At 55.9% G+C, this 25,064-nt stretch overlaps 1 protein-coding gene across 4 annotated transcripts in view; it reads left to right on the top strand.

The window, feature by feature from the left end:
• The window catches only part of POLR2A (RNA polymerase II subunit A), a 47,486-nt gene extending 22,522 nt beyond the window's left edge, over nt 1-24,964 (top strand). For 3 of the 4 annotated variants that reach the window (XM_033084271.2, XM_033084270.2, XM_033084272.2), the window contains 17 exons: nt 813-1,016; nt 2,500-2,684; nt 3,200-3,237; nt 4,164-4,347; nt 6,576-6,747; nt 8,334-8,439; nt 9,732-9,937; nt 12,695-12,919; nt 14,218-14,464; nt 15,170-15,270; nt 15,359-15,463; nt 16,459-16,641; nt 18,079-18,282; nt 19,552-19,738; nt 20,455-20,568; nt 22,099-22,248; nt 23,637-24,964. In XM_033084271.2, coding sequence (XP_032940162.1) covers nt 813-1,016; nt 2,500-2,684; nt 3,200-3,237; nt 4,164-4,347; nt 6,576-6,747; nt 8,334-8,439; nt 9,732-9,937; nt 12,695-12,919; nt 14,218-14,464; nt 15,170-15,270; nt 15,359-15,463; nt 16,459-16,641; nt 18,079-18,282; nt 19,552-19,738; nt 20,455-20,568; nt 22,099-22,248; nt 23,637-24,793 — 3,768 coding nt within the window. In that variant the 3' untranslated portion in view covers nt 24,794-24,964. Of the gene's footprint in view, nt 1-812; nt 1,017-2,499; nt 2,723-3,199; nt 3,238-4,163; nt 4,348-6,575; nt 6,748-8,333; nt 8,440-9,731; nt 9,938-12,694; nt 12,920-14,217; nt 14,465-15,169; nt 15,271-15,358; nt 15,464-16,458; nt 16,642-18,078; nt 18,283-19,551; nt 19,739-20,454; nt 20,569-22,098; nt 22,249-23,636 lie in introns of all 4 variants that reach the window. The other variant, XM_033084269.2, reaches the window with a different exon arrangement.
• Nucleotides 24,965-25,064: the final 100 nt, after the last annotated feature.

Genomic DNA, 25,064 nt, shown 5'->3' with positions numbered 1-25,064 from the left:
AGAAATCCCTCTGAAGAACTCTGGGGAAATTTTAAAGGAATTTTATGGAGCTTTTAGGAATTAGGGGGGTGTCCATAGGGGGATCCTGAAGGATCTCAGGGGGTTTGGGGCAGTTCCTGAAGGATCTCAGGGGGTTTGAGGTGGATTTTAAAGGATCTCAGGGGGTTTGAGGTGGATCTTGAAGGATCTCAGAGGGTTTGAGGTGGATCCTGAAGGATCTCAGGGGGTTTGGGGCAGTTCCTGAAGGATCTCAGGGGGTTTGAGGTGGATCCTGAAGGATCTCAGGGGGTTTGAGGTGGATCCTGAAGGATCTCAGGGGGTTTGAGATGGATCCTGAAGGATCTCAGGGGTTTTTTAGGTGGATCCTGAAGGATCTCAGGGGGTTTGAGGCAGTTCCTGAAGGATCTCAGAGGGTTTGAGGTGGACTTTAAAGGATCTCAGAGGGTTTTTGGCAGTTCCTGAAGGATCTCAGGGGGTTTGGGGCAGTTCCTGAAGGATCTCAGGGGGATTTTAGGTGGATCCTGAAGGATCTCAGGGGGTTTGAGGTGGATTTTAAAGGATCTCAGGGGGTTTGGGGTGGATCCTGAAGGATCTCCATGGATTTGGAACAGCTCCTGTGCAATTTTTTGGGGATTTTTTGGGATTTTTTGGGGATTTTTTGGTATTTTTTTTATTTTTTGGGATTTTTTGGGGATTTTTTTGGGATTTTTTTTTATTTTTTGGGATTCTTTGAGTCTCTCAGTTAATTTTGACCCCCAGCACATTTCAGGCCACCCCCCTGACCTTTCTGGGACGATTTTTGGGGTCTCCAGGTGATTGAGAAAGCTCACAACAACGAGCTGGAGCCCACCCCGGGCAACACCTTGAGGCAAACGTTCGAGAACCAGGTGAACCGGATCCTGAACGACGCGCGCGACAAGACCGGCTCCTCGGCCCAGAAATCCCTGTCCGAGTACAACAACTTCAAATCCATGGTGGTCTCGGGGGCCAAGGGCTCCAAGATCAACATCTCCCAGGTTTGGGGGGTTCCACGTTGGGTTTGGGGGTGGTTCATGAGGAGTTTTGGGGATTTTTTGATTTTTTGGGGGTTTTTTGGGAGTTTTTTTGGGTTTTTTGGATTTTTTTTGAGGTTCTTGTGGGTGGTTTTGGGTACCAGGATGTCCAAGATCAACATCTCCCAGGTTTGAGGGGTTCCATGTTGGGTTTGAGGCAGTTCCTGAGGAGTTTTGGGATTTTTTGGGTTTTTTTGGGATTTTTTGGGGGTTTTTGCGATTTTTTTTTTGAGGTTCTTGACGTGGTTTTGGGTACCAGGAGGTTCAAGATCAACATCTCCCAGGTTTGAGGGGTTCCAACTTGGGTTTGGGGGTGGTTCCTGAGGAGTTCGGGGATTTTTTGGGGGTTTTTTTGGGGATTTTTTGGGGGTTTTTTTGGGATTTTTTGGGATTTTTTTGGAGGTTTTTGAGGTGGTTTTGGGTACCAGGAGGTCCAAGATCAACATCTCCCAGGTTTGGGGGGTTCCACTTGGGGTTTGGGAGGGTTCATGAGGAGTTTTGGGATTTTTTGGGGTTTTTTGGGATTTTTTTGGATTTTTTTTGAGGTTTTTGAGGTGGTTTTGGGTACCAGGAGGTCCAAGATCAACATCTCCCAGGTTTGAGGGGTTCCATGTTGGATTTGGGGCAGTTCCTGAGGAGTTTTGGGGTTTTTTTGGGTTTTTTGGGATTTTTTTTTTGAGGTTTTTGAGGTGATTTTGGGTACCAGGAGGTCCAAGATCAACATCTCCCAGGTTTGGGATGCTCCAGGTGGGATTTGAGGTGGATCCTGAAGGATCTCAGTGGTTTTGTGCCAGTTCCTCCAGGATCTTGGTGGATTTGAGGTGGATCCTGAAGGATCTCAGAAGGTTTTTGGCAGTTCCTGAAGGATCTCAGTGATTTTGTACCAGTTCCTGAAGGATCTCAGAGGATTTGAGGTGGATCCTGAAGGATCTCAGTGGTTTTGTGCCAGTTCCTGAAGAATCTCAGAAGGTTTTTGGCACTTTCTGCAGGATCTCAGTGGATTTGAGGTGGATCCTGCAGGATCTCAGTGTTTTTTGTGCCAGTTCCTGAAGGACCTCAGTGGATTTTTGGCAGTCCCTCCAGGATCTCAGTGGGTTTTTGGTGGATCCTGCAGGATCTCAGTGATTTTGTGCCACTTCCTGAGGGATCTCAGGGGATTTGAGGTGGATCCTGCAGGATCTCAGTGGATTTTTGGTGGATCCTGAAGGATCTCAGTGTTTTTTGTGCCAGTTCCTGAAGGATCTCAGGGGATTTGAGGTGGATCCTGCAGGATCTCAGTGGATTTTTGGCACTTCCTGAAGGATCTCAGTTGATTTTGTGCCAGTTCCTGCAGGATCTCCGTGTTTTTTTACCAGTTCCTCCAGAATTTCCATACTTTTTGTGCCATTCCTCTGCCCTCCCTGCATTCCCATCATTTCATTCCCCCCTGATCTCCTTTTCCCCCCAGGTGATCGCCGTGGTGGGGCAGCAGAACGTGGAGGGCAAACGGATCCCGTTCGGCTTCAAGCACCGCACGCTGCCCCACTTCATCAAGGACGACTACGGCCCCGAGAGCCGCGGCTTCGTGGAGAACTCGTACCTGGCCGGGCTCACGCCCACAGAGTTCTTCTTCCACGCCATGGGCGGGCGCGAGGGGCTCATCGACACGGCCGTGAAAACTGCAGAGACTGGTCAGGATCCCTAAATTCTACCCCAAATCCCATCCCAAACCCTGCCCAGATATCTCCTGGAGACCCAAACCCTGCCCAGATCCCATCAGGGTCACCAAACCCTGCCCAGATCCCACCAGAACCCCCAAACCCTGCCCAGATCCCACCAGGATCCCCAAATTCTCCTCTGGGGCTCATCGACACAGCTGTGAAAACTGCTGAGACAGGTCAGGATCCCAAATTTTACCCAAAATCCCATCCCAAACCCTGCCCAGATCCCATCAGGATCCCCAAATCTCATTGACACGGCTGTGAAAACTGCTGAGACAGGTCAGGATCCCAAAGTTCTACCCTAAATCCCATCCCAAACCCTGCCCAGATATCTCCTGGAGACCCAAACCCTGCCCAGATCCCACCAGGGTCACCAAACCCTGCCCAGATCCCATCAGGGTCACCAAACCCTGCCCAGATCCCACCAGGGTCCCCAAATTCTCCTCTGGGGCTCATCGACACGGCCGTCAAAACGGCTGAGACAGGTCAGGATCCAAAAATCCCACCCCAAATCCCATCCCCAACCCTGCCCAGATATCTCCTGGAGACCCAAACCCTGCCCAGATCCCACCAGGATCCCCAAATCTCATCGACACGGCCGTCAAAACGGTTGAGACAGGTCAGGATCCCAAAGTTCTACCCTAAATCCCATCCCAAACCCTACCCAGATCCCACCAGGGTCACCAAACCCTGCCCAGATCCCACCAGGATCCCCAAACCTTGCCCTGACACCTCCTGGAAATCCCAAACCCTGCCCAGATCCCACCAGGGTCCCCAGATCTCATCGACACGGCCGTCAAAACTGCTGAGACAGGTCGGGATCCCTAAATTCTATCCCAAATCCCACCCCAAACCCTGCCCAGATCCCACCAGGGTCACCAAACCCTGCCCAGACACCTCCTGGAAATCCCAAACCCTCCCCAGATCCCTCCAGGATCCCCCAAACCCTCCCCAGATGCCACCAGGATCCCCCAAACTCTCCCCAGCTCCCTCCTGGATCTCCCAAACCCTCCCCAGATCCCTCCAGGATCCCCCAAACTCTCCCCAGATCCCTCCTGGATCTCCCAAACCCTCCCCAGATCCCTCCTGGAGCCCCAAACCCTCTTTGGAGACCCCCAAACCTTCCCCAGATCCCACCAGGGTCCTCAAACCCTGCCCAGATGCCACCAGGATCCCCCAAACCCTCCCCAACTCCCTCCTGGGGCCCTCCTGGAGCCCCCCAAACCCTCCCCAGATCCCTCCAGGAGACCCCAAACCCTCCCCAGATGTCACCAGGATCCCCCAAACCCTCCCCAGCTCCCTCCTGGGACCTTCAGAATCCCCTAAACCCTCCCCAGGTCCCTACTGGAAATCCCAAAACCCTCCCCAGCTCCTCCCTGGAGCCCCCCCTGACCCCTTTCCCCCTCCCCAGGGTACATCCAGCGGCGCCTGATCAAGTCCATGGAGTCGGTGATGGTCAAGTACGACGCCACGGTGAGGAACTCCATCAACCAGGTGGTGCAGCTGCGCTACGGCGAGGACGGGCTGGCCGGGGAGAGCGTCGAGTTCCAGAACCTGGCCACGCTGAAACCGTCAAACAAGGCCTTCGAGAAAAAGTGAGGGGCCAGGGGGACATCATGGGGACACTGGGAGGGACACTGGGGACATGGGGACATCATGGGGACTTGGGAACATGGAGGGTGGCTACGCTGAAACCGTCAAACAAGGCCTTTGAGAAAAAGTGAGGGGACATCATGGGGACATCATGGGGACATCATAGGGACATGGGGGGTGGCCACGCTCAAACCCTCCAACAAGGCCTTCGAGAAAAAGTGAGGGACAAGGGGACATGGTGGGGACATCATGGGGACATCGTGGGGTCATGGCGGGTGGCCACGCTCAAACTGTCCAACAAGGCCTTCGAGAAAAAGTGAGGGGACAAGGGGACATGGTGGGGACATCATGGGGACATGGGGATGGCCATGCTGAAACCCTCCAACAAGGCCTTCGAGAAAAAGTGAGGGGACAGGGGGACATGGGGACATCATGGGACATGGGGGATGGCCATGCTCAGACTGTCCAACAAGGCCTTCGAGAAAAAGTGAGGGGACAGGGGGACATGGTGGGGACGTGGGGACATCATGGGGACATCATGGGGACATGGGGACTTGGGGACACGGGGGTGGCCACGCTCAAACTGTCAAACAAGGCCTTCGAGAAAAAGTGAGGGGACAAGGGGACACGGGGGGGACATGGGGACATGGTGGGGACATCATGGGGACATGGGGACACTGGGAGGGTCACTGGGGACATGGGGACATGGGGGGTGGCCACGCTCAAACCCTCCAACAAGGCCTTCGAGAAAAAGTGAGGGGACATCATGGGGACATGGGGGGGACATGAGGGGTGGCCACGCTGAAACTGTCAAACAAGGCCTTCGAGAAAAAGTGAGGGGACATGGGGACATCATGGGGACATCATGGGGTCATGGCGGGTGGCCACGCTCAAACTGTCAAACAAGGCCTTCGAGAAAAAGTGAGGGGACAGGGGGACATCATGGGGACATCATGGGGACATGGAGGGTGGCCATGCTGGAACCATCAAACAAGGCCTTCGAGAAAAAGTGAGGGGACAGGGGGACATCATGGGGACATGGGGACATCATGGGGACATGGGGAATGGCCATGCTCAAACCGTCCAACAAGGCCTTCGAGAAAAAGTGAGGGATGTGGGGACATCATGGGGACATCATGGGGACATGGGGAATGGCCACACTGAAACCCTCCAACAAGGCCTTCGAGAAAAAGTGAGGGGACATGGGGACATCATGGGGACTTGGGGACATCATGGGGACATCATGGGGACATCATGGGGACGTGGGGACATCATGGGGACATGGGGGGTGGCCATACTGAAACCCTCCAACAAGGCCTTCGAGAAAAAGTGAGGGGACATGGGGACATGGTGGGGACAAGGGGACATGGGGACATGGTGGGGACATGGGGGTGGCCATGCTGAAACCGTCAAACAAGGCCTTCGAGAAAAAGTGAGGGGACATCATGGGGACATCATGGGGACATCATGGGGACATAGGGACACTGGGAGGGTCACTGGGGACATGGGATGGGGCACTGGGGACGTGGGGGGGACATGGGGACATGGAGGGTGGCCACACTGAAACCATCAAACAAGGCCTTTGAGAAAAAGTGAGGGGACATGGGGACACTGGGAGGGTCACTGGGGATATGGGATGAGGCACTGGGGACGTGGGGACATCATGGGGACATGGGGACATCATGGGGACACGGGGGGTGGCCACACTCAAACCCTCCAACAAGGCCTTCGAGAAAAAGTGAGGGGACAGGGGGACATGGTGGGGACATGGGAACATGGGGAGGGGACACTGGGGACATGGTGGGGACACTGGGAGGGACAAGGAGACACTGGGAGGGTCATTGGGGACATGGGGACACAGGGGGTGGCCACACTCAAACCCTCCAACAAGGCCTTCAAGATAAAGTGAGGGGAGAGTGGGGACATCATGGGGATGAGGGGACACTGGGGACATGGAGGGGACATGAGAGAGACAGTGGTGGGGACATGAGAGGGATAGTGGGGACATGGTGGGGACACTGGGTGTCCTGGTGTCCCTGGGCTGTCCCCATGCTTTCCCTGGTGTGTCCTTGAGCTGTCCTGGTGTGTCCCTGACCTGTCCCCACACTGTCCCCGTGTCCCTGGTGTGTCCCTGGTGTGTCCCTGGTGTGTCCCTGGTGTGTCCCTGTGTTGTCCCTGACCTGTCCCCACTCTGTCCCTGAGCTGTCCCCTTGCTGTCCCCCGATTCCAGGTTCAAGTTTGACTACACCAACGAGCGGGCGCTGCGCCGGACGCTACAGGAGGAGCTGGTCAAGGACATCCTGTCCAACGCCCACATCCAGAACGAGCTGGAGCGCGAGTTCGAGCGCATGCGCGAGGACAGGGAGGTGCTCAGGGTCATCTTCCCCACGGGGGACAGCAAGGTGACACCAAAACCCCAAAAACCACCCCAAAAACCCCAAAAAACCACCCAGAAACCCCAGAAAACTGCCCCAAAAACCCTAAAAAACCACCCCAGAAACCCCAAAACCCAACTGAGATATCCCAAAAACCCAACCAGGGTATCCCAAATTCCTCCTTTTGTGGTGCTCAGGGTCATCTTCCCCACAGGGGCAGCAAGGTGACCAAAAACCCCAAAAAACACCCCAAAAACCCCAGAAAAACACCCCAGGAACCCCCAAAACCACCTCAAAAACCCCAGAAAACCTCCCCAACAACCCCAAAACCACCCAAAAACCCAACCAGTGTATCCCAAATTCCTCCTTTTGGGGTACTCAGGGTCATCTTCCCCACGGGGGACAGCAAGGTGACCCCAAAAACCCCAAAAACCACCCAAAAAACAAAAAAAAAACCACCCTAGAAACCCCTAAAATCACCCCAGAAACCCCAAAACCCAACTGAGATATCCCAAAAAACCCCAAAACCCAACTGAGATATCCCAAAAACCCAACCAAGGTATCCCAAATTCCTTCTTTTGGGGTGCTCAGGGTCATCTTCCCCACGGGGGACAGCAAGGTGACCCCAAAACCCCAAAAACCACCCAAAAAACCACCCCAAAAACTGCTTGGATACCCCGAAATCCAACCAGAGTACCCCAAATTCCCCCTTCTTGGGGTTCCCTCCCTGTTTTTGGAGTTTTCTCCCCATTTTGGGGTTCTGACCCCCATTTTTGGGTTCCCCAGGTGGTCCTGACCCCCGTTTTTGGGATTTCCTCCCCATTTTTGGGATTCTGACCCCCAATTTTTGGGTTCCTTCCCCTGTTTTTGGGGTTCCCTCCCCATTTTTGGGGTCCCCAGGTGGTTCTGACCCCCATTTTCGGGGTTCCCTCCCCATTTTTGGGGTTCCCCCCCCAATTTTAGGTTCCTGACCCCCATTTTTTGGGGTTCCCTCCCCATTTTTGGGGTTCCTGACCCCGTTTTTGGGCTCCCCAGGTGGTTCTGACCCCCATTTTTGGGATTCCCTCCCCATTTTTGGGGTTCCTGACCCCGTTTTTGGGCTCCCCAGGTGGTTCTGACCCCCATTTTTGGGATTCCCTCCCCATTTTTGGGGTTCTGATCCCCGTTTTCGGGCTCCCCAGGTAGTCCTGACCCCCATTTTTGGGTTCTGACCCTCATTTTTGGGGTTCCCTCCCCATTTTTGGGTTCCTGACCCTTGTTTTTGGGCTCCCCAGGTGGTTCTGACGCGCATTTTCGGGGTTCTGACCCCCATTTTGGGGTCCCCAGGTGGTTCTGACCCCCATTTTTGGGTTCTGACCCTCATTTTTGGGGTTCCCTCCCCATTTTTGAGGTCTTGCCCCCATTTTTGGGGTCCTCTCCCTATTTTTGGGGTTCCTGACCCCCATTTTTGGGGTTCCCTCCCCGTTTTTGGGGTCCTGACCCATTTTTGCTCTCCCCAGGTGGTTCTGACCCCAGTTTTTGGCGTTCCCTCCCCATTTTTGAGGTTCCTGACCCCATTTTCGGGGTTCCCTCCCCATTTTTGGGGTTCCTGACCCCATTTTTGCTCTCCCCAGGTGGTGCTCCCCTGTAACCTGCTCCGCATGATCTGGAACGCGCAGAAAATTTTCCACATCAACTCGCGGCTGCCCTCGGACCTGCACCCGGTCAAGGTGGTGGAGGGTGAGTGGGGACCCCAGAGAGGGGCCTGGGGGGGTGAGGACCCTCTGGAAGGTTCTGGAAGGTTCTGGAGTCACTCAGGAACCCGTGATTGCTTTGGGAAGGTTCTGCAAGGTTCTGGAGTCCTTCAGGAAGCTCTGATGGGTTTGGGGAGGTTCTGGAAGGTTCTGGAGATTCTGGAGTCCCTCTGGAAGGTTCTGGAGGTTCTGGAGTCACTCAGGAACCCGTGGTAGCTTTGGGGCGGTTCTGGAAGGTTCTGGATGTTCTGGAGTCCCTCTGGAAGGTTCCAGAAGGTTCTGGAGTCTGTCAGGAAGCTCTGATGGGTTTGGGGAGGTTCTGGAAGGTTCTGGAGTCCCTCAGGAACCCGTGACAGCCTTGGGGTGGTTCTGGAAGGTTCTGGAGTCTCTTTGGAAGGTTCTGGGAGGTTCTTGAGTCTCTCAGGAACCTGTGATAGCTTTGACGCAGTTCTGGAAGGTTCTGGAAGGTTCCAGGAAGTCCCAGAAGGTTCTGGAGTCCCTCAGGAATCCGTGATTGGGTTTGGGGCAGTTCTGGAAGGTTCTGTAGGTTCTGGGAGGTTCTGGAGACTCTGGGTGGTTCCAGGCAGTTCCAGAAGATTCTGGAAGGTTCTGGGCAGTTCTGGGTAGTTCTGGCAGTTCCAGAAGATTCCAGGCTGTTCTGGCAGTTCCAGAAGGGTCTGGGCAGTTCTGGCAGTTCTGGAAGGTTCTGCAGGTTCCAGAAGGGTCTGGGCAGTTCTGGGCAGTTCCAGAAGGTTCTGGGCAGTTCCAGAAGGTTCTGGAAGGTTCCAGGAAGTTCCAGAAAATTCTGGAAGGTTCTGGCAGTTCCAGAATGTTCCAGGCAGTTCCGGCAGTTCCAGAAGGTTCTGGTAGTTCTGGGCAGTTCCAGAAGGTTGCGGGCAGTTCCAGAAGGTTCTCGGCAGTTCCAGAAGGTTCTGGGCGATTCTGACAGTTCCAGAAGGTTCTGGAAGGTTCCAGGCAGTTCCAGAAGGTTCTGGCAGTTCCAGAAGATTCTGGAAGGTTCCAGAATGTCCCGGGCAGTTCTAGAAGGTTCTGGGCTGTTCCAGCAGTTCCAGAAGGTTCTGGAAGGTTCTGGGCAGTTCTGGCAGTTCCAGAAGGTTCTGAAGGTTGCAGAAGATTCCAGGCAGTTCTGGCAGTTCCAGAAGATTCTAGAAGGTTCCAGGCAGTTCCAACAGTTCCAGAAGGTTCTGGAAGGTTCTGGACAGTTCTGGCAGTTCCAGACAGTTCCAGAAAGTTCCAGAATCCCCGTCTGTCCCTCAGGGGTGAAGGAGCTGAGCCGCAAGCTGGTGATCGTGAACGGGGAGGACCCGCTGAGCCGGCAGGCGCAGGAGAACGCGACGCTGCTCTTCAACATCCACCTGCGCTCCACGCTCTGCAGCCGCCGCATGGTGGAGGAGTTCCGCCTCAGCGGGGAGGCCTTCGACTGGCTGCTGGGGGAGATCGAGTCCAAGTTCAACCAGGCCATCGTGAGTGATTTATTGGGGGGTTTGGGGTCAATATTGGGGGGTTTGGGGTCGTTATTGGGGGTCTGGGGTCAGATCCTGGACTGGCTGCTGGGGGAAATAGAGTCCAAGTTCAACCAGGCCATCGTGAGTGTCTTTATTGGGGGTTTGGGGTCAGTATTGGGGGGTTTGGGGTCAGTGTTTGGGGTCTGGGGTCAGTGTTTGGGGTCTGGGGTCAGATCCTGGACTGGCTGCTGGGGGAAATTGAGTCCAAGTTCAACCAGGCCATTGTGAGAGGGGTTTGGGGTCATTATTGGGGGTTTGGGGTCAGTATTGGGGGGTCTGGGGGGGTTTGGGGTCAGTGTTTGGGGGTCTGGGGTCAGATCCTGGACTGGCTGCTGGGCGAGATCGAGTCCAAGTTCAACCAGGCCATTGTGAGTGATTTATTGGGGTCATTGGGGTCATTATTGGGGGGTTTGGGGGGGTTTGGGGTCATTATTGGGGTATTGGGGTCAGATCCTGGACTGGCTGCTGGGCGAGATCGAGTCCAAGTTCAACCAGGCCATTGTGAGAGGGGTTTGGGGTCACATCTGGGGGGTTTGGGGTCAGTATTGGGGGATTTGGGGTCAGTATTGGGGGATTTGGGGTCAGTGTTTGGGGTTTGAGGTCATTATTGGGGGTTTGGGGTCAGTATTGGGGGGTTTGGGGTCATTACTGGGGGTTTGGGGTCAGATCCTGGACTGGCTGCTGGGCGAGATCGAGTCCAAGTTCAACCAGGCCATCGTGAGTGATTTATTGGGGTCATTGGGGTCAGTATTGGGGGGTTTGGGGTCAGTATTGGGGGTTTGGGGTCAGATCCTGGACTGGCTGCTGGGGGAGATCGAGTCCAAGTTCAACCAGGCCATTGTGAGTGATTTATTGGGGGATTTAGGATCATTATTGGGGGGTTTGGGGTCAGTGTTTGGGGTCTGGGGTCAGATCCTGGACTGGCTGCTGGGGGAGATTGAGTCCAAGTTCAACCAGGCCATCGTGAGTGTCATTATTGGGGGATTTAGGATCATTATTGGGGGGTTTGGGGGGGTTTGGGGTCATTATTGGGGTATTGGGGTCAGATCCTGGACTGGCTGCTGGGCGAGATCGAGTCCAAGTTCAACCAGGCCATCGTGAGTCAGGATTTGGGGTCATTGGGGTCAGATCTGGGGGGTTTGGGGTCAGTGTTTGGGGTCTGGGGTCAGATCCTGGACTGGCTGCTGGGGGAAATAGAGTCCAAGTTCAACCAGGCCATTGTGAGAGGGGTTTGGGGGGTTTGGGGTCACTATTGGGGGTTTGGGGTCATTATTGGGGGGTTTAGGGTCAGTGTTTGGGGTCTGGGGTCAGATCCTGGACTGGCTGCTGGGGGAAATCGAGTCCAAGTTCAACCAGGCCATTGTGAGAGGGGTTTGGGGTCATTATTGGGGGTTTGGGGTCAGTATTGGGGGGTCTGGGGGGGTTTGGGGTCAGTGTTTGGGGGTCTGGGGTCAGATCCTGGACTGGCTGCTGGGCGAGATCGAGTCCAAGTTCAACCAGGCCATTGTGAGTGATTTATTGGGGGATTTGGGGTCAGTGTTTGGGGTTTGGGGTCAGTATTGGGGGGTTTGGGGTCACAACTGGGGGTTTGGGGTCAGTGTTTGGGGTCAGTCTCTGACTCTGCTGTCCCCTTTGTGTCCCTCTGTCCCCAGGCCCACCCCGGGGAGATGGTTTGGGGTCAGTTCTGGGGTCAGGTTTAGGATCAGGTTTAGGATCAGGTTTAGGGTCAGTCTGTGACCCTGCTGTCCCTTGTCCCTTTTGTGTCCCCAGGCCCACCCCGGGGAGATGGTTTAGGATCAGGTTTGGGGTCAGTCTCTGACCCTGCTGTCCCCTTTTGTGTCCCTCTGTCCCCAGGCCCACCCCGGGGAGATGGTTTGGGATCAGGTTTGGGGTCAGGTTTAGGGTCAGGTTTGGGGTCAGTTCTGGGGTTTGTCCCCCCACCTGTGACCCTGCTGTCCCTTTTGTCCCCCCAGGCCCACCCCGGGGAGATGGTTTAGGGTCAGTCTGTGACACTGCTGTCCCCTTTGTCCCCAGGCCCACCCCGGGGGAGATGGTTTAGGGTCAGTCTGTGACACTGCTGTCCCCTTTGTCCCCAGGCCCACCCCGGGGGAGATGGTTTGGGGTCAGGTTTAGGATCAGGTTTGGGGTCAGGTTTGGGGTCAGTCTCTGACCCTGCTGTCCCCTTTGTCCCCAGGCCCACCCCGGTGAGATGGTTTGGGGTCAGGTTTGGGGTCAGTCTCTGACCCTGCTGTCCCTTTGTCCCCAGGCCCACCCCGGTGAGATGGTTTGGGGTCAGGTTTAGAATCAGGTTTGGGATCAGGTTTGGGGTTTATCTGTGACACTGCTGTCCCTTTGTCCCCCCAGGCCCACCCCGGGGAGATGGTTTGGGGTCAGTTCTGGGATCAGGTTTAGGGTCAGGTTTGGGGTCAGTCTGACATTTCCCTGTCCCCTCAGGCCCACCCCAGTGAGATGGTTTGGGGTCAGTTCTGGGATCAGGTTTAGGGTCAGGTTTGGGGTCAGTCTGACATTTCCCTGTCCCCTCAGGCCCACCCCAGTGAGATGGTTTGGGGTCAGTTCTGGGATCAGGTTTGGGATCAGGTTTAGGGTCAGGTTTGGGGTCAGTGTGTGACATTCCCTGTCCCCTCTGTCCCCAGGCCCACCCCGGGGAGATGGTTTGGGGTCAGTCTGTGACACTGCTGTCCCCTCTGTCCCCAGGCCCACCCCGGGGAGATGGTGGGCGCGCTGGCCGCGCAGTCCCTGGGCGAGCCGGCCACTCAGATGACCCTCAACACGTTCCACTACGCGGGGGTGTCGGCCAAGAACGTCACCCTGGGCGTGCCGCGCCTCAAGGAGCTCATCAACATCTCCAAGAAACCCAAAACGCCCTCGCTGACCGTGTTCCTGCTGGGCCAGAGCGCCCGCGACGCCGAGCGCGCCAAGGTGGCACCGGGGACAACCGGGGACACTTGGGGACACTTGGGGACACATTGGGAGCACATAGGGACACTTGGGGAACACATGGGGCCACTTGGGGACACATTGGGGGACACCTCGGGACACCCTGTGGGCACTTGGGGACGTTGGGGACACCTGGGGATGTCTTGGGGGCACATGGGGACATCCTGGGGACACCTGTGGACACCTGGGGATGTCTTGGTGTCACCTGGGGACATCCTGGGGTCACGTGGGGGCACTTAGGGACACATTAGGGCACCTTGGGACATCCTGGGGGCTCCTGAGGTTACCTGGGGACACTGAGGACACCCTGGGGACACACTGGGAACACCTTGGGACACCTTGGGCACACCCTGGGGGCACATGGGGACATCCTGGGGACACCCTGGAGACACCTTGGGACAACCTGGGGACACCTGGGGATGTCCTGGGGGCACATGGGGACACCCTGGGGACACCCTGGGGACACCTTGGGGACACCTGGGGACAGGGACATGGGATGAATTTGAGGGTTCTGGGTTGGTGCTGGTGGTTTGGTTTGGTGGTGGCCCTGTGGGTTGGTGTCACCTCTGTGTCCCCAATGTCCCCTGGCTGTCCCCAATGTCCCAATATCCCAATGTCCCCAGTGTCTCCGACTGTCCCCATGTCCCCTCACTGTCCCCAATGTCCCCAGTGTCCCCTGGCTGTCCCCATGTCCCCAATGTCTCAATGTCCCCTGACTGTCCCCCGACTGTCCCCAGGACATCCTGTGCCGCCTGGAGCACACCACACTCCCCATGTCCCCTGACTGTCCCCAATGTCCCCAATGTCTCAATGTCCCCAATGTCCCCAATGTCGCAGTGTCCCCAATGTCCCCTGATTGTCCCCATGTCCCCACTGTCCCCTGACTGTCCCCAATGTCCCCACATCCCCTGACTGTCCCCATGTCCCCAATGTCCCCAGGACATCCTGTGCCGCCTGGAGCACACCACACACCCAATGTCCCCAATGTCCCCTGACTGTCCCCATGTCCCCAATGTCCCCAATGTCTCAATGTCCCCTGACTGTCCCCATGTCCCCACATCCCCTGACTGTCCCCAATGTCCCCATGTCCCCAATGTCCCCAGGACATCCTGTGCCGCCTGGAGCACACCACACACCCAATGTCCCCTGATTGTCCCCACATCCCCTGACTGTGCCCAATGTCCCCATGTCCCCAATGTCTCACTGTCCCCTAACTGTCCCCAATGTCCCCATGTCCCCAATGTCTCACTGTCCCCTGACTGTCCCCTGGCTGTCCCCAGGACATCCTGTGCCGCCTGGAGCACACCACCCTGCGCAAGGTGACGGCCAACACCGCCATCTACTACGACCCGAACCCGCAGAGCACGGTGGTGGCCGAGGACCAGGAGTGGGTGAACGTTTATTACGAGATGCCCGACTTCGACGTCAGCCGCATCTCGCCCTGGCTGCTGCGCGTCGAGCTCGACCGCAAGCACATGACCGACCGCAAGCTGACCATGGAGCAGATCGCCGAGAAGATCAACGCCGGTCAGCGGGCGTGGGGGGGCCTAGGGGGATTTTGGGGGTGTCTCATCAACCTTTGGGGGTCCTGGAGGGGGTTTGAGGGGTCCTGGAGGGGGTTTGGAGGTGTCTCATCAACCTTTGGGGGTCCTGGGGGGAGTTTGGGGGGTGTTTGGGGGGATCTGGGGGGAGTTTGGGGGTGCTTGAGGGTCCTGGAGGGGATTTGAGGGGGCTTGAGGGGTTTGAGGGAGTCCTGGATGGGGATTGAGGGGGGTTTAGGGGGTCTTGGAGGGGGATTGAGTGGGTTTGAGGGGGTCCTGGAGGGGGTTTCGGGGGGCTTTAGGGATTTGAGGGGGTCCTGGAGGGGGTTTGGGGGTGTCTGAGCAACCTTTGGGTGTCCTGGAGGGGGTTTGAGGGGGGTTTGGGGGGACCTGGAAGGGATTTGAGGGGTCTTGGAGGGGTTTGAGGAGACCTGGAGGGGGTTGGGGGTGTCTGAGCAACCTTTGGGGTGTCCTGGAGGGGGTTTGGGGTGACCTGGCTGAGCCTGGAGGTACTTTGGGGTCCCTGAGTGACCTCTGAGGGATTTTGGGGTGACCTGGCTGAGCCTGGGCCGATCTCTGAGGGATTTTGGGGTTACCTGGATGACCTCTGATGGATTTTGGGGTGCCCTGGCTGACCTCTGATGGATTTTGGGGTGCCCTGACCCTGTCCCCCACCCCGTGTCCCCCCCAGGTTTCGGTGACGACCTGAACTGCATCTTCAACGACGACAACGCCGAGAAGTTGGTGCTGCGCATCCGCATCATGAACAGCGACGAGAACAAGATGCAGGAGGTGGGAGGGGCCTGGGGACACCTGGGGGACACCTCAGGGGACACCTGAGGTGGCCTGAGGGTCACCTGTCCCCTGGCCGTGTCCCCAGGAGGAGGAAGTGGTGGACAAGATGGACGATGACGTTTTCCTGCGCTGCATCGAGTCCAACATGCTGACGGACATGACCCTGCAGGGCATCGAGCAGATCAGCAAGGTGGGGACACCTGGGGGGGCTTGGGGACACCTGGGGGGGTTTGGGGACACCTGGAAGGGTCCAGGAGGGTTCCCAAGAAGCACCCAGAGGGGTCCAGGAAAGGATGAGAGGTCCCCAGGGATACCTGGAGAGCTCCGTGGTGACCTCCAGAAGGTTCCAGGAGATCTTTAGAAGGTTCAGGACACTCCAGGTGACACCTGGTGACACCTGAGAGGGTCTTTGGGTACCACCAGGTGTTCCAGGTGTCCAGGTGGATCCTGAGGAACACCTGGAGCTCTCCTTGGAGACTTTTGGGAGGTTCCAAGAGATCTTTAGAAGGTTCAAGGTGGTCCCTGGTGACACCTGAGAGGATCTTTGGGGGTTCCAGGTGTCCAGGTGGATCTTGAGGAACACCTGGAGCTCTCCTTGGAGACTTTTGGGAGATTCCAAAAGATCTTTAGAAGGTTCAGGGTGGTCCCTGGTGACACCTGGCCAGGTCTTTGGGTACCACCAGGTGTTCCAGGTCTCCAGCTGGATCTTGAGGAGCACCTGGAGCTCTCCTTGGAGGCTTTTGGGAGGTTCCAAAAGATCTTTAGAAGGTCCCTGGTGACACCTGAGAGGGTCTTTGGGGGTTCCAGGTGTCCAGGTGGATCCTGAGGAACACCTGGAGCTCTCTGTGGAGACTTTTGGGAGGTTCCAAGAGAACTTTAGAGGGTTCAGGGTGACACCTGTGGGCACCTGAGAGGGTCTTTGGGGGTTCAAGATATCCAGGTGGATGTTGAGGAACACCTGGAGCTCTCCATGGAGACTTTTGGGAGGTTCCAAAAGATCTTTAGAAGGTCCCTGGTGACACCTGAGAAGGTTTTTGGGGGTTCAGGATCTCCAGGTGGATCCTGAGGAACACCTGGAGCTCTCCATGGAGACTTTTGGGAGGCTCCAAAAGATTTTTAGAAGGGTTCAGGGTGGTCTCTGGTGACACCTGGTGACCCCTGGTGCCCCCTGTCCCACCTGGCCAGGTGTACATGCACCTGCCCCAGACAGACAACAAGAAGAAAATCATCATCACCGAGGACGGGGAGTTCAAGGCGCTGCAGGAGTGGATCCTGGAGACCGACGGCGTCAGCCTGATGAGGGTGCTGAGCGAGAAGGACGTGGATCCCGTGAGGACAACGTCCAATGACATCGTGGAGATCTTCACTGTGAGTGACACACCTGGGGACACACCTGGGGACACCTGGGGGTGAGGGACACACCTGGGGTCTGATGGATCCCGTGAGGACAACATCCAATGACATTGTGGAGATCTTCACTGTGAGTGACACACCTGGGGGGACACCTGGGGACACACCTGGGGACACCTGGGGGTGACAGGGACACACCTGGGGACACACCTGGGGGTGACAGGGACACACCTGAGGACACACCTGGGGACACCTGGGGGTGACAGGGACACACCTGGGGTCTCATGGATCCCGTGAGGACAACGTCCAATGACATCGTGGAGATCTTCACTGTGAGTGACACACCTGGGGGGACACCTGGGGACACACCTGGGGACACCTGGGGGTGACAGGGACACACCTGGGTCCCCAGGCTGATGGAATCCTCAGAGCCCTGGATTTTGGGTCCTCCCACCCCTGGATTTTGGGAACTCCCAAATGCTGAATTTTGGGAATTCCCAACCCTGGATTTCAGGGATTTATGGACCCCAAGATTTTGGGGATTCCCAGGTGCTGAATCTCAGGAATTCAGAGACTCCTCCCACCTGAATTTTGGGGTTTCCTTCTAGATTTTAGGGTTCCCCCCTAAATTTCATGGTTCCCCTTGGATTTTGGGGTCCCTCTCTACATTTCACAGTTTCCCTCCAGATTTTGGAGTTCCCCCCTGAATTTCATGGTTCCTTCTCTGAATTTTGTGGTTCCCCTCTGAATTTTGGGGATCCCCCCTGAATTTTGGGGTTCCCCTCTAGATTTTGGGGTTCCTCCTCTGAATTTTGGGGTTCATTCCCTGAATTTCAAGGTTCCCCTCTAGATTTTGGGGATCCCCCCTGAATTTTGGGGTTCCCCCCTTGGATTTCAGGGTTCTCCTCTAGATTTTGGGGTTCCCCCCAGGATTTCAGGGTTCCCCCCTGAATTTTGGGGATCCCCCATAAATTTTGGGGATCCCCCATGAATTTCATGGTTCCCCCCAGGATTTCAGGGTTCCCCCCTGGATTTTGAGGTTCCCCCTCTAAATTTTGGGATTCCCTCTAGATTTCATGGTTCCACCCAGAATTTCATGGTTTCCCTCTAGATTTTGGGGTTCCCCCTCTGAATTTCAGGGTTCATTCCCTGGATTTTGGGGTTCCCCTCTAGATTTTGGGGTTCCTCCCTGAATTTCAAGGTTCCCCTCTAGATTTTGCAGTTCCCCTCTGAATCTCGGGGTTCCCCCCTGAATTTCAGGGTTCCATCCCTGGATTTTGGGATTCTCCCCTGGATTTTGGGGTTCCCCTTTAGATTTTGGGATTCCCCCCAGTATTTCAGGGTTCCCCCCAAGATTTTGGGGTTCCCCCCTGTATTTCAGGGTTCCCCCCAGGATTTTGGGGTTCCCCCCCAGGATTTTGGGGTTCCCCTGACACTTCCCCCCCATCCCCGCAGGTGCTGGGCATCGAGGCGGTGCGGAAGGCTCTGGAACGGGAGCTGTACCACGTCATCTCCTTCGACGGCTCCTACGTCAACTACCGGCACCTGGCGCTGCTGTGCGACACCATGACCTCCAGGGGACACCTGATGGCCATCACCCGGCACGGCGTCAACCGCCAGGACACCGGGCCGCTCATGAAGTGCTCCTTCGAGGAGACGGTATGGGGACAGGGGACAGGGATTTGGGGTTTGGGGTTTGGGGATTGGGGATTGGGGTTTGGGCTGCTCATGAAGTGCTCCTTCGAGGAGACGGTCAGGGGGACAAGGGTTTGGGGTTTGGAGGGTTTGGGATTTGGGGTTTGGGGAATTGGGGGATTGGGGTTTGGGGTTTGGGCCGCTCATGAAGTGCTCCTTCGAGGAGACGGTATGGGGACAGGGGACAGGAATTTGGGGTTTGGGGATTGGGGGATTTGGGTTTGGGATTTGGGGTTTGGGCCGCTCATGAAGTGCTCCTTCGAGGAGACGGTAATGGGGGATTGGGGACAGGGATTTGGGGTTTGGGATTTGGGGTTTGGGATTTGGGGTTTGGGATTTGGGGATTGGGGTTTGGGCCGCTCATGAAGTGCTCCTTCGAGGAGACGGTATGGGGACAGGGGTTTGGGGACAGGGATTTGGGGTTTGGGGTTTGGGATTTGGGGTTTGGGCCGCTCATGAAGTGCTCCTTCGAGGAGATGGTCAGAGGGGATTGGGGACAAGGGGGATTTGGGGTTTGGGGATTGGGATTTGGAGTTTGAGAGGATTTGGGGTTTGGGGGTTTGGGATTTGGGGTTTGGGATTTGGGGTTTGGGCCACTCATGAAGTGCTCCTTTGAGGAGACGGTCAGAGGACAGGACAGGGGGATTTGGGGATTGGGATTTGGGATTTGAGGTTTGGGGGGATTTGGGGTTTGGGCTGCTCATTAAGTACTCCTTCGAGGAGACGGTCAGGGGGGATTGGGGGGATTTGGGGTTTGGGGGAATTTAGGGTTTGGGAATGGGAGAATTAGGGTGGGTGTGGGAAGAGGAAAATGAGGGTGGGAGTGAGGGATTGGGGGAATTGGGAGTGGGAGTGAGAATTGAGGTGGGAGTAGGGGAATGGGGATTGGGAAGTGGGGTGGGAATGGGGTTTGGGGATGGGAATTGGGTTTGGGGTGGGGGAATTGAGGGTGGGAGTGGGGAAATGAGCATGGGAATTGGGAGTGGGGAATTGGGGGTGGGAATTTGGGTTTGGGGTGTGGGGATTGGGATGGGAGAGGGGTTTGGGGATGGGAATGGGGATGGGAGTGATTTTGGGGTGTTCCTCCATCTCAGGTTGAGAGTGACCCCATGAAGGGATTTTGGGGCTGGAAATGGGGGATTCTGGGGACAGTTTATAGGATTTGGGGCTCCTTTTCAGCACATTGAGGGTTTTGGCACATTAAGGCTGATGTTGGGGTGTCCCCCGTGTCAGGTTGATGTCCTGATGGAGGCAGCTGCCCATGGGGAGAGTGACCCCATGAAGGGAGTGTCTGAGAACATCATGCTGGGCCAGCTGGCCCCGGCCGGCACCGGCTGCTTCGATCTCCTGCTGGATGCTGAGAAATGCAAACACGGAATGGAGATCCCCAGCGCCCTGCCCGGGCTCGGCGTGGGCGGCCGTGAGTGCCCGGGAGCCTGGGGACACCCTGGGAGAGACCCTGGGAAATGGGGACATCTCTGGGAAATGGGGACATCCCCTGGGAAATGGGGACATCCCTGGGGAATGGGGACAGCCCTGGGAGAGACCCTGGGGAGATGGGGACAGCCCTGGGAAATGGGGGCACCCCTGGGAGAGACCCTGGGAAATGGGGACATCCCTGGGAAATGGGGACATCCCTGGGAGAGACCCTGGGAAATGGGGCTGGGAAATGGGGACATCCCTGGGAAATGGGGACACCCCTGGGAGAGACCCTGGGGAGATGGGGACAGCCCTGGGAAATGGGGACACCCCTGGGAAATGGGGACACGCTTGGGAGAGCCCTTGGGGACATGGGGACACCCCTAAGAAAATGGGGACACCCCTGAGAAAATGGGGATACTCCAAGGTTGGTGACAAACATCCCCTCAAGGTCACCGTGGTCATTCATGGTCCAGTTTTGGGTGTCCCATGGCAAGAGGGAGCAGCCCCACATTTTGGGGTCCCTGCAGATTTTGGGGAATATTTGGATCCTACAAGGGAAGGAGTTGGGGACACCCCAAGGGTGGTGCCCCCCGATGTCCCCACGACCACCACTGTCACCTTGGTGTCCCCCAGATGTTCTCCAGATGTTGCTGTCCCCCCATTTTGGGGTCTCCCCCATTTTTGGGGTGCCCCTGACCCCCTCTCTCTCCGCAGCCACCGGGATGTTCTTCGGCTCGGCCCCCAGCCCCATGGGGGGGATGTCCCCGGCCATGACCCCCTGGAACCAGGGGGCCACCCCGGCCTACGGAGCCTGGAGCCCCAGCGTGGGTACGTGGGGCAACTGGGACGGACTGGGAGGGACTGGGAGGGACTGGGAGGGACTGGGAGGGACTTTGGGGTGTCCTGGGAGGGGTTTTGGGGGTGGGTTCAGAAGTTCTGAGCTGAAATTGGGGATTCTGTAATGGGGGTGGATTTGGGGTCTGTTTGGGGAGGGGTTCTGGGGCAGTTTGGGGAGTTCTGGGGTTGGGTTTTGGGGTCTTGGGATGGATTTGGGGGGTGGTTCAGGGGTCTCAGGTTGTGTTTGGGTGTTGTTTTTGAGTCTCAGGTTGTGTTTTGGGGTCTCAGGCTGTATTTGGGGGTGGTTTTGGGGTCTCAGGTTGTGTTTTGGGGTCCCAGGCTGGAATTGGGGGTGGTTTTGGGGTCTCAGGTTGTGTTTTGGGGTTCCAGGCTGTATTTGGGGCTGGTTTTGGGATCACAGGCTGTATTTGGGGCTGGTTTTGGGGTCTCAGGTTGTGTTTTGGGGTTCCAGGCTGTATTTGGGGCTGGTTTTGGGGTCTCAGGTTGTGTTTTGGGGTCTTGGGATGGATTTGGGGCTGGTTTGGGGGTCTCAGGTTGTGTTTTTGGGGTTCCATGCTGTATTTGGGGGTGGTTTAGGGGTTTCAGGTTGTGTTTTGGGCTGGTTTTGGGGTCTCAGGTTGTGTTTTGGGGTTCCAGGCTGTATTTGGGGCTGGTTTTGGGATCACAGGCTGTATTTGGGGGTGGTTTTGGGGTCTCAGGTTGTGTTTTTGGGATCACAGGCTGTATTTGGGGGTGGTTTTGGGGTTTCAGGTTGTGTTTTGGGGTCTCAGGCTGTATTTGGGGCTGGTTTTGGGGTCTCAGGTTGTGTTTTTGGGTTCCAGGCTGTATTTGGGGCTGGTTTTGGGGTCTCAGGTTGTGTTTTTGGGGTTCCAGGCTGTATTTGGGGCTGGTTTTGGGGTCTCAGGTTGTGTTTTGGGGTCTCAGGCTGTATTTGGGGCTGGTTTTGGGATCACAGGCTGTATTTGGGGCTGGTTTTGGGGTCTCAGGTTGTGTTTTTGGAGTCCCAGGCTGTATTTGAGGCTGGTTTTGGGGTCTCAGGTTGTGTTTTGGGATCACAGGTTGTATTTGGGGCTGGTTTTGGGGTCTCAGGTTGTGTTTTTAGGGTCCTGGGCTGTATTTGGGGCTGGTTTTGGGGTCCCAGACTGTATTTTGGGCTGGTTTTCGGGTCTCAGGTTGTGTTTTGGGGTGTCAGGCTGTATTTGGGGCTGGTTTGGGGGTCTCAGGTTGTTTTTGGGGGTCCCAAGCTGTAATTGGGGCTGGTTTTTGGATCACAGGCTGTATTTGGGGGTGGTTTTGGGGTCTCAGGTTGTGTTTTGGGATCACAGGCTGTATTTGGGGCTGGTTTGGGGGTCTCAGGTTGTGTTTTGGGGTCCTGGGCTGTCTTTGGGGCTGGTTTTGGGGTCTCAGGTTGTGTTCTGAGGGTTCCAGGCTATATTTGGGGCTGGTTTTGGGGTCCTGGGCTGGTTTTGGGCTCCCCCTGACCCCGTTTTTCCCCCACAGGCAGCGGGATGACCCCGGGCGGGGCCGGGTTCTCCCCCAGCGCCGCCTCCGACGCCTCGGGGTTCAGCCCCGGTTACTCCCCGGCCTGGTCACCAACACCCGGCTCACCGGGGTCCCCCGGCCCCTCCAGCCCCTACATCCCCTCCCCTGGTGAGTACAGCCCCAAAACAACCCTAAATAACCTTAAATAACCCTAAAATAATCCTAAATACACAGAAACCCCTAACAACACCCTAAATAACCTTAAAATAACCCTAAATACACAAAAACACATAACAACACCCTGAAACATCCTAAAATAACCCTAAATACACAAAAACACGTAACAACACCCTTAAATAACCCTAAAATAACCTTAAATAACCCTAAATACACAGAAACCCCTAACAACACCCTGAAACACCCCTAAATAACCCTGAAATAACCCTAAATAACCCTAAAATAATCCTAAATACATAGAAACCCCTAACAACACCCTGAAACACCCTTAAATAACCCTAAAATAACCTTAAATAACCCTAAATACACAGAAACTCCTAACAACACCCTGAAACACCCTTAAATTACCCCAAAATAACCCTAAATACATAGAAACCCCTAACAACACCCCGAAACACCCCTAAATAACCCTAAAATAACCCTAAAATAACTCTAAAGTACCCGTAAAATAACCCAAAACACACAGAAACCCCAAAATACCCCTAAAATAACCCAAAACACACTGTATCACCCTAAAATACCCCTAAAGTGAGCCTAAATACACACAAACACCTAACAACACCCTGAAACACCCCAAAACACCTGAAAAACACCCTGTAACCCCTAACAACACCCCAAAACTCATTGAAACACCCCTAAAACAACCAAAAACACCCATAAAACAACTTGTAACCCCTAACAACACCCCAAAACACACTGTAACACTAAAATACCCTAAAACACCCCAAACACCCTAAAGTACCCCTAAACCATCTTTAAAATAATGCAAAATACCCCTAAAATACCATGTAACACCCTAACAACACTCTAAAATACCCTTAAAATAACCCAAAACTGCCAAAAAACAACTTGTAACTCATAACAACACCCCAAAACACACTGAAACACCCGAAACATCCTAAAATACCCCTGGAATAGCCCAAAACACCCATAAAATACCATGTAACACCCTAACAACACCTTAAAACACACTGAAATAACCTTAAACACCTACGGAACACCCTGTAACCCCTAACAACAACCCAAAACACTGAAACACCCTAAACAACACCCCAAAACACACTGAAACCCCCCAAATTACCCCTAAAATAACCCAGAACACCCTTAAAATACCATGTAACACCCTAACAACACCCTAAAACACATTAAAAATTACCTTGAACACCCTGTAATCCCTAACAACACCCTGAAACACCCAATAACCCCCTCAGTGAGCCCCACAACACCCCAACACCCCCACAAAGAGACCCCCAACACCCCCACAACACCCAACTGAACCCCCCAACACCCTGCTGACCCCCTGTGTCCCCTCTCCGCAGGTGGGGCCATGTCCCCCAGCTACAGCCCGACGTCCCCCGCCTACGAGCCGCGGTCACCGGGGGGCTACACCCCGCAGAGCCCCAGCTACAGCCCCACCTCACCCAGCTACAGCCCAACCTCTCCCAGTTACAGTCCGACCTCGCCCAACTACAGCCCCACCTCGCCCAGTTACAGCCCCACCTCTCCCAGTTACAGCCCAACTTCTCCCAGTTACAGCCCGACCTCGCCCAGTTACAGCCCGACCTCGCCGAGCTACAGCCCCACCTCTCCCAGTTACAGCCCCACTTCTCCCAGTTACAGCCCGACGTCTCCCAGTTACAGCCCGACGTCTCCCAGTTACAGCCCGACCTCGCCCAGTTACAGCCCCACATCACCGAGCTACAGCCCCACTTCTCCCAGTTACAGCCCAACCTCTCCCAGTTACAGCCCGACCTCGCCCAGTTACAGCCCAACCTCTCCCAGTTACAGCCCCACCTCGCCCAACTACAGCCCCACCAGCCCCAACTACACCCCGACCTCTCCGAGCTACAGCCCCACCTCCCCCAGTTACAGCCCCACCAGCCCCAACTACACCCCGACCTCGCCCAACTACAGCCCCACCTCCCCCAGTTACAGCCCCACCTCCCCCAGTTACAGCCCCACCTCTCCCAGTTACTCCCCGTCCAGCCCCCGCTACACCCCGCAGTCGCCCACCTACACCCCCAGCAGCCCCAGTTACAGCCCCAGCAGCCCCAGCTACAGCCCCACGTCCCCCAAGTACACCCCAACCTCGCCCAGCTACAGCCCCAGCTCCCCCGAGTACACCCCGACCTCGCCCAAGTACAGCCCCACCTCGCCCAAGTACAGCCCCACGTCGCCCAAGTACAGCCCCACCTCTCCCACCTACAGCCCCACCACGCCCAAGTACAGCCCCACCTCCCCCACCTACAGCCCCACCTCGCCCGTCTACACCCCGACCTCGCCCAAGTACAGCCCAACCTCGCCCACCTACAGCCCCACCTCGCCCAAGTACAGCCCCACCTCACCCACCTACAGCCCCACGTCACCCAAGGGCTCCACGTACAGCCCCACATCCCCCGGCTACAGCCCCACGTCGCCGACCTACAGCCTCACCAGCCCGGCCATCAGCCCCGACGACAGCGACGACGACAACTGAACACCCCGAGTCGGTGTGGGGGCGGGGTTGTTGTCACCCCAAAAAAACCCCAAATCAATATTGGATTGGGTTGTTGTCACCCAAAAAAACCCCAAATCTGTGTGGGGTTGGGGTTGTTGTCAACCTCCCAAAGAATCCCAAATCAATATTGGATTGGGGTTGTTGTCAACCTCCCAAAAAACAACCCGTCAATATTGGATCGAGGTTGTTGTCACCCCAAAAAAACCCCAAATCGATATTGGATTGGGGTTGTTGTCAACGCAAAAAGAGC

Source organism: Catharus ustulatus, chromosome 37 (genome assembly GCF_009819885.2).
Source record: "Catharus ustulatus isolate bCatUst1 chromosome 37, bCatUst1.pri.v2, whole genome shotgun sequence".
Classification (NCBI taxonomy): Eukaryota; Metazoa; Chordata; class Aves; order Passeriformes; family Turdidae; genus Catharus; species Catharus ustulatus.
This window is presented reverse-complemented; position numbering and strand designations above follow the sequence as displayed.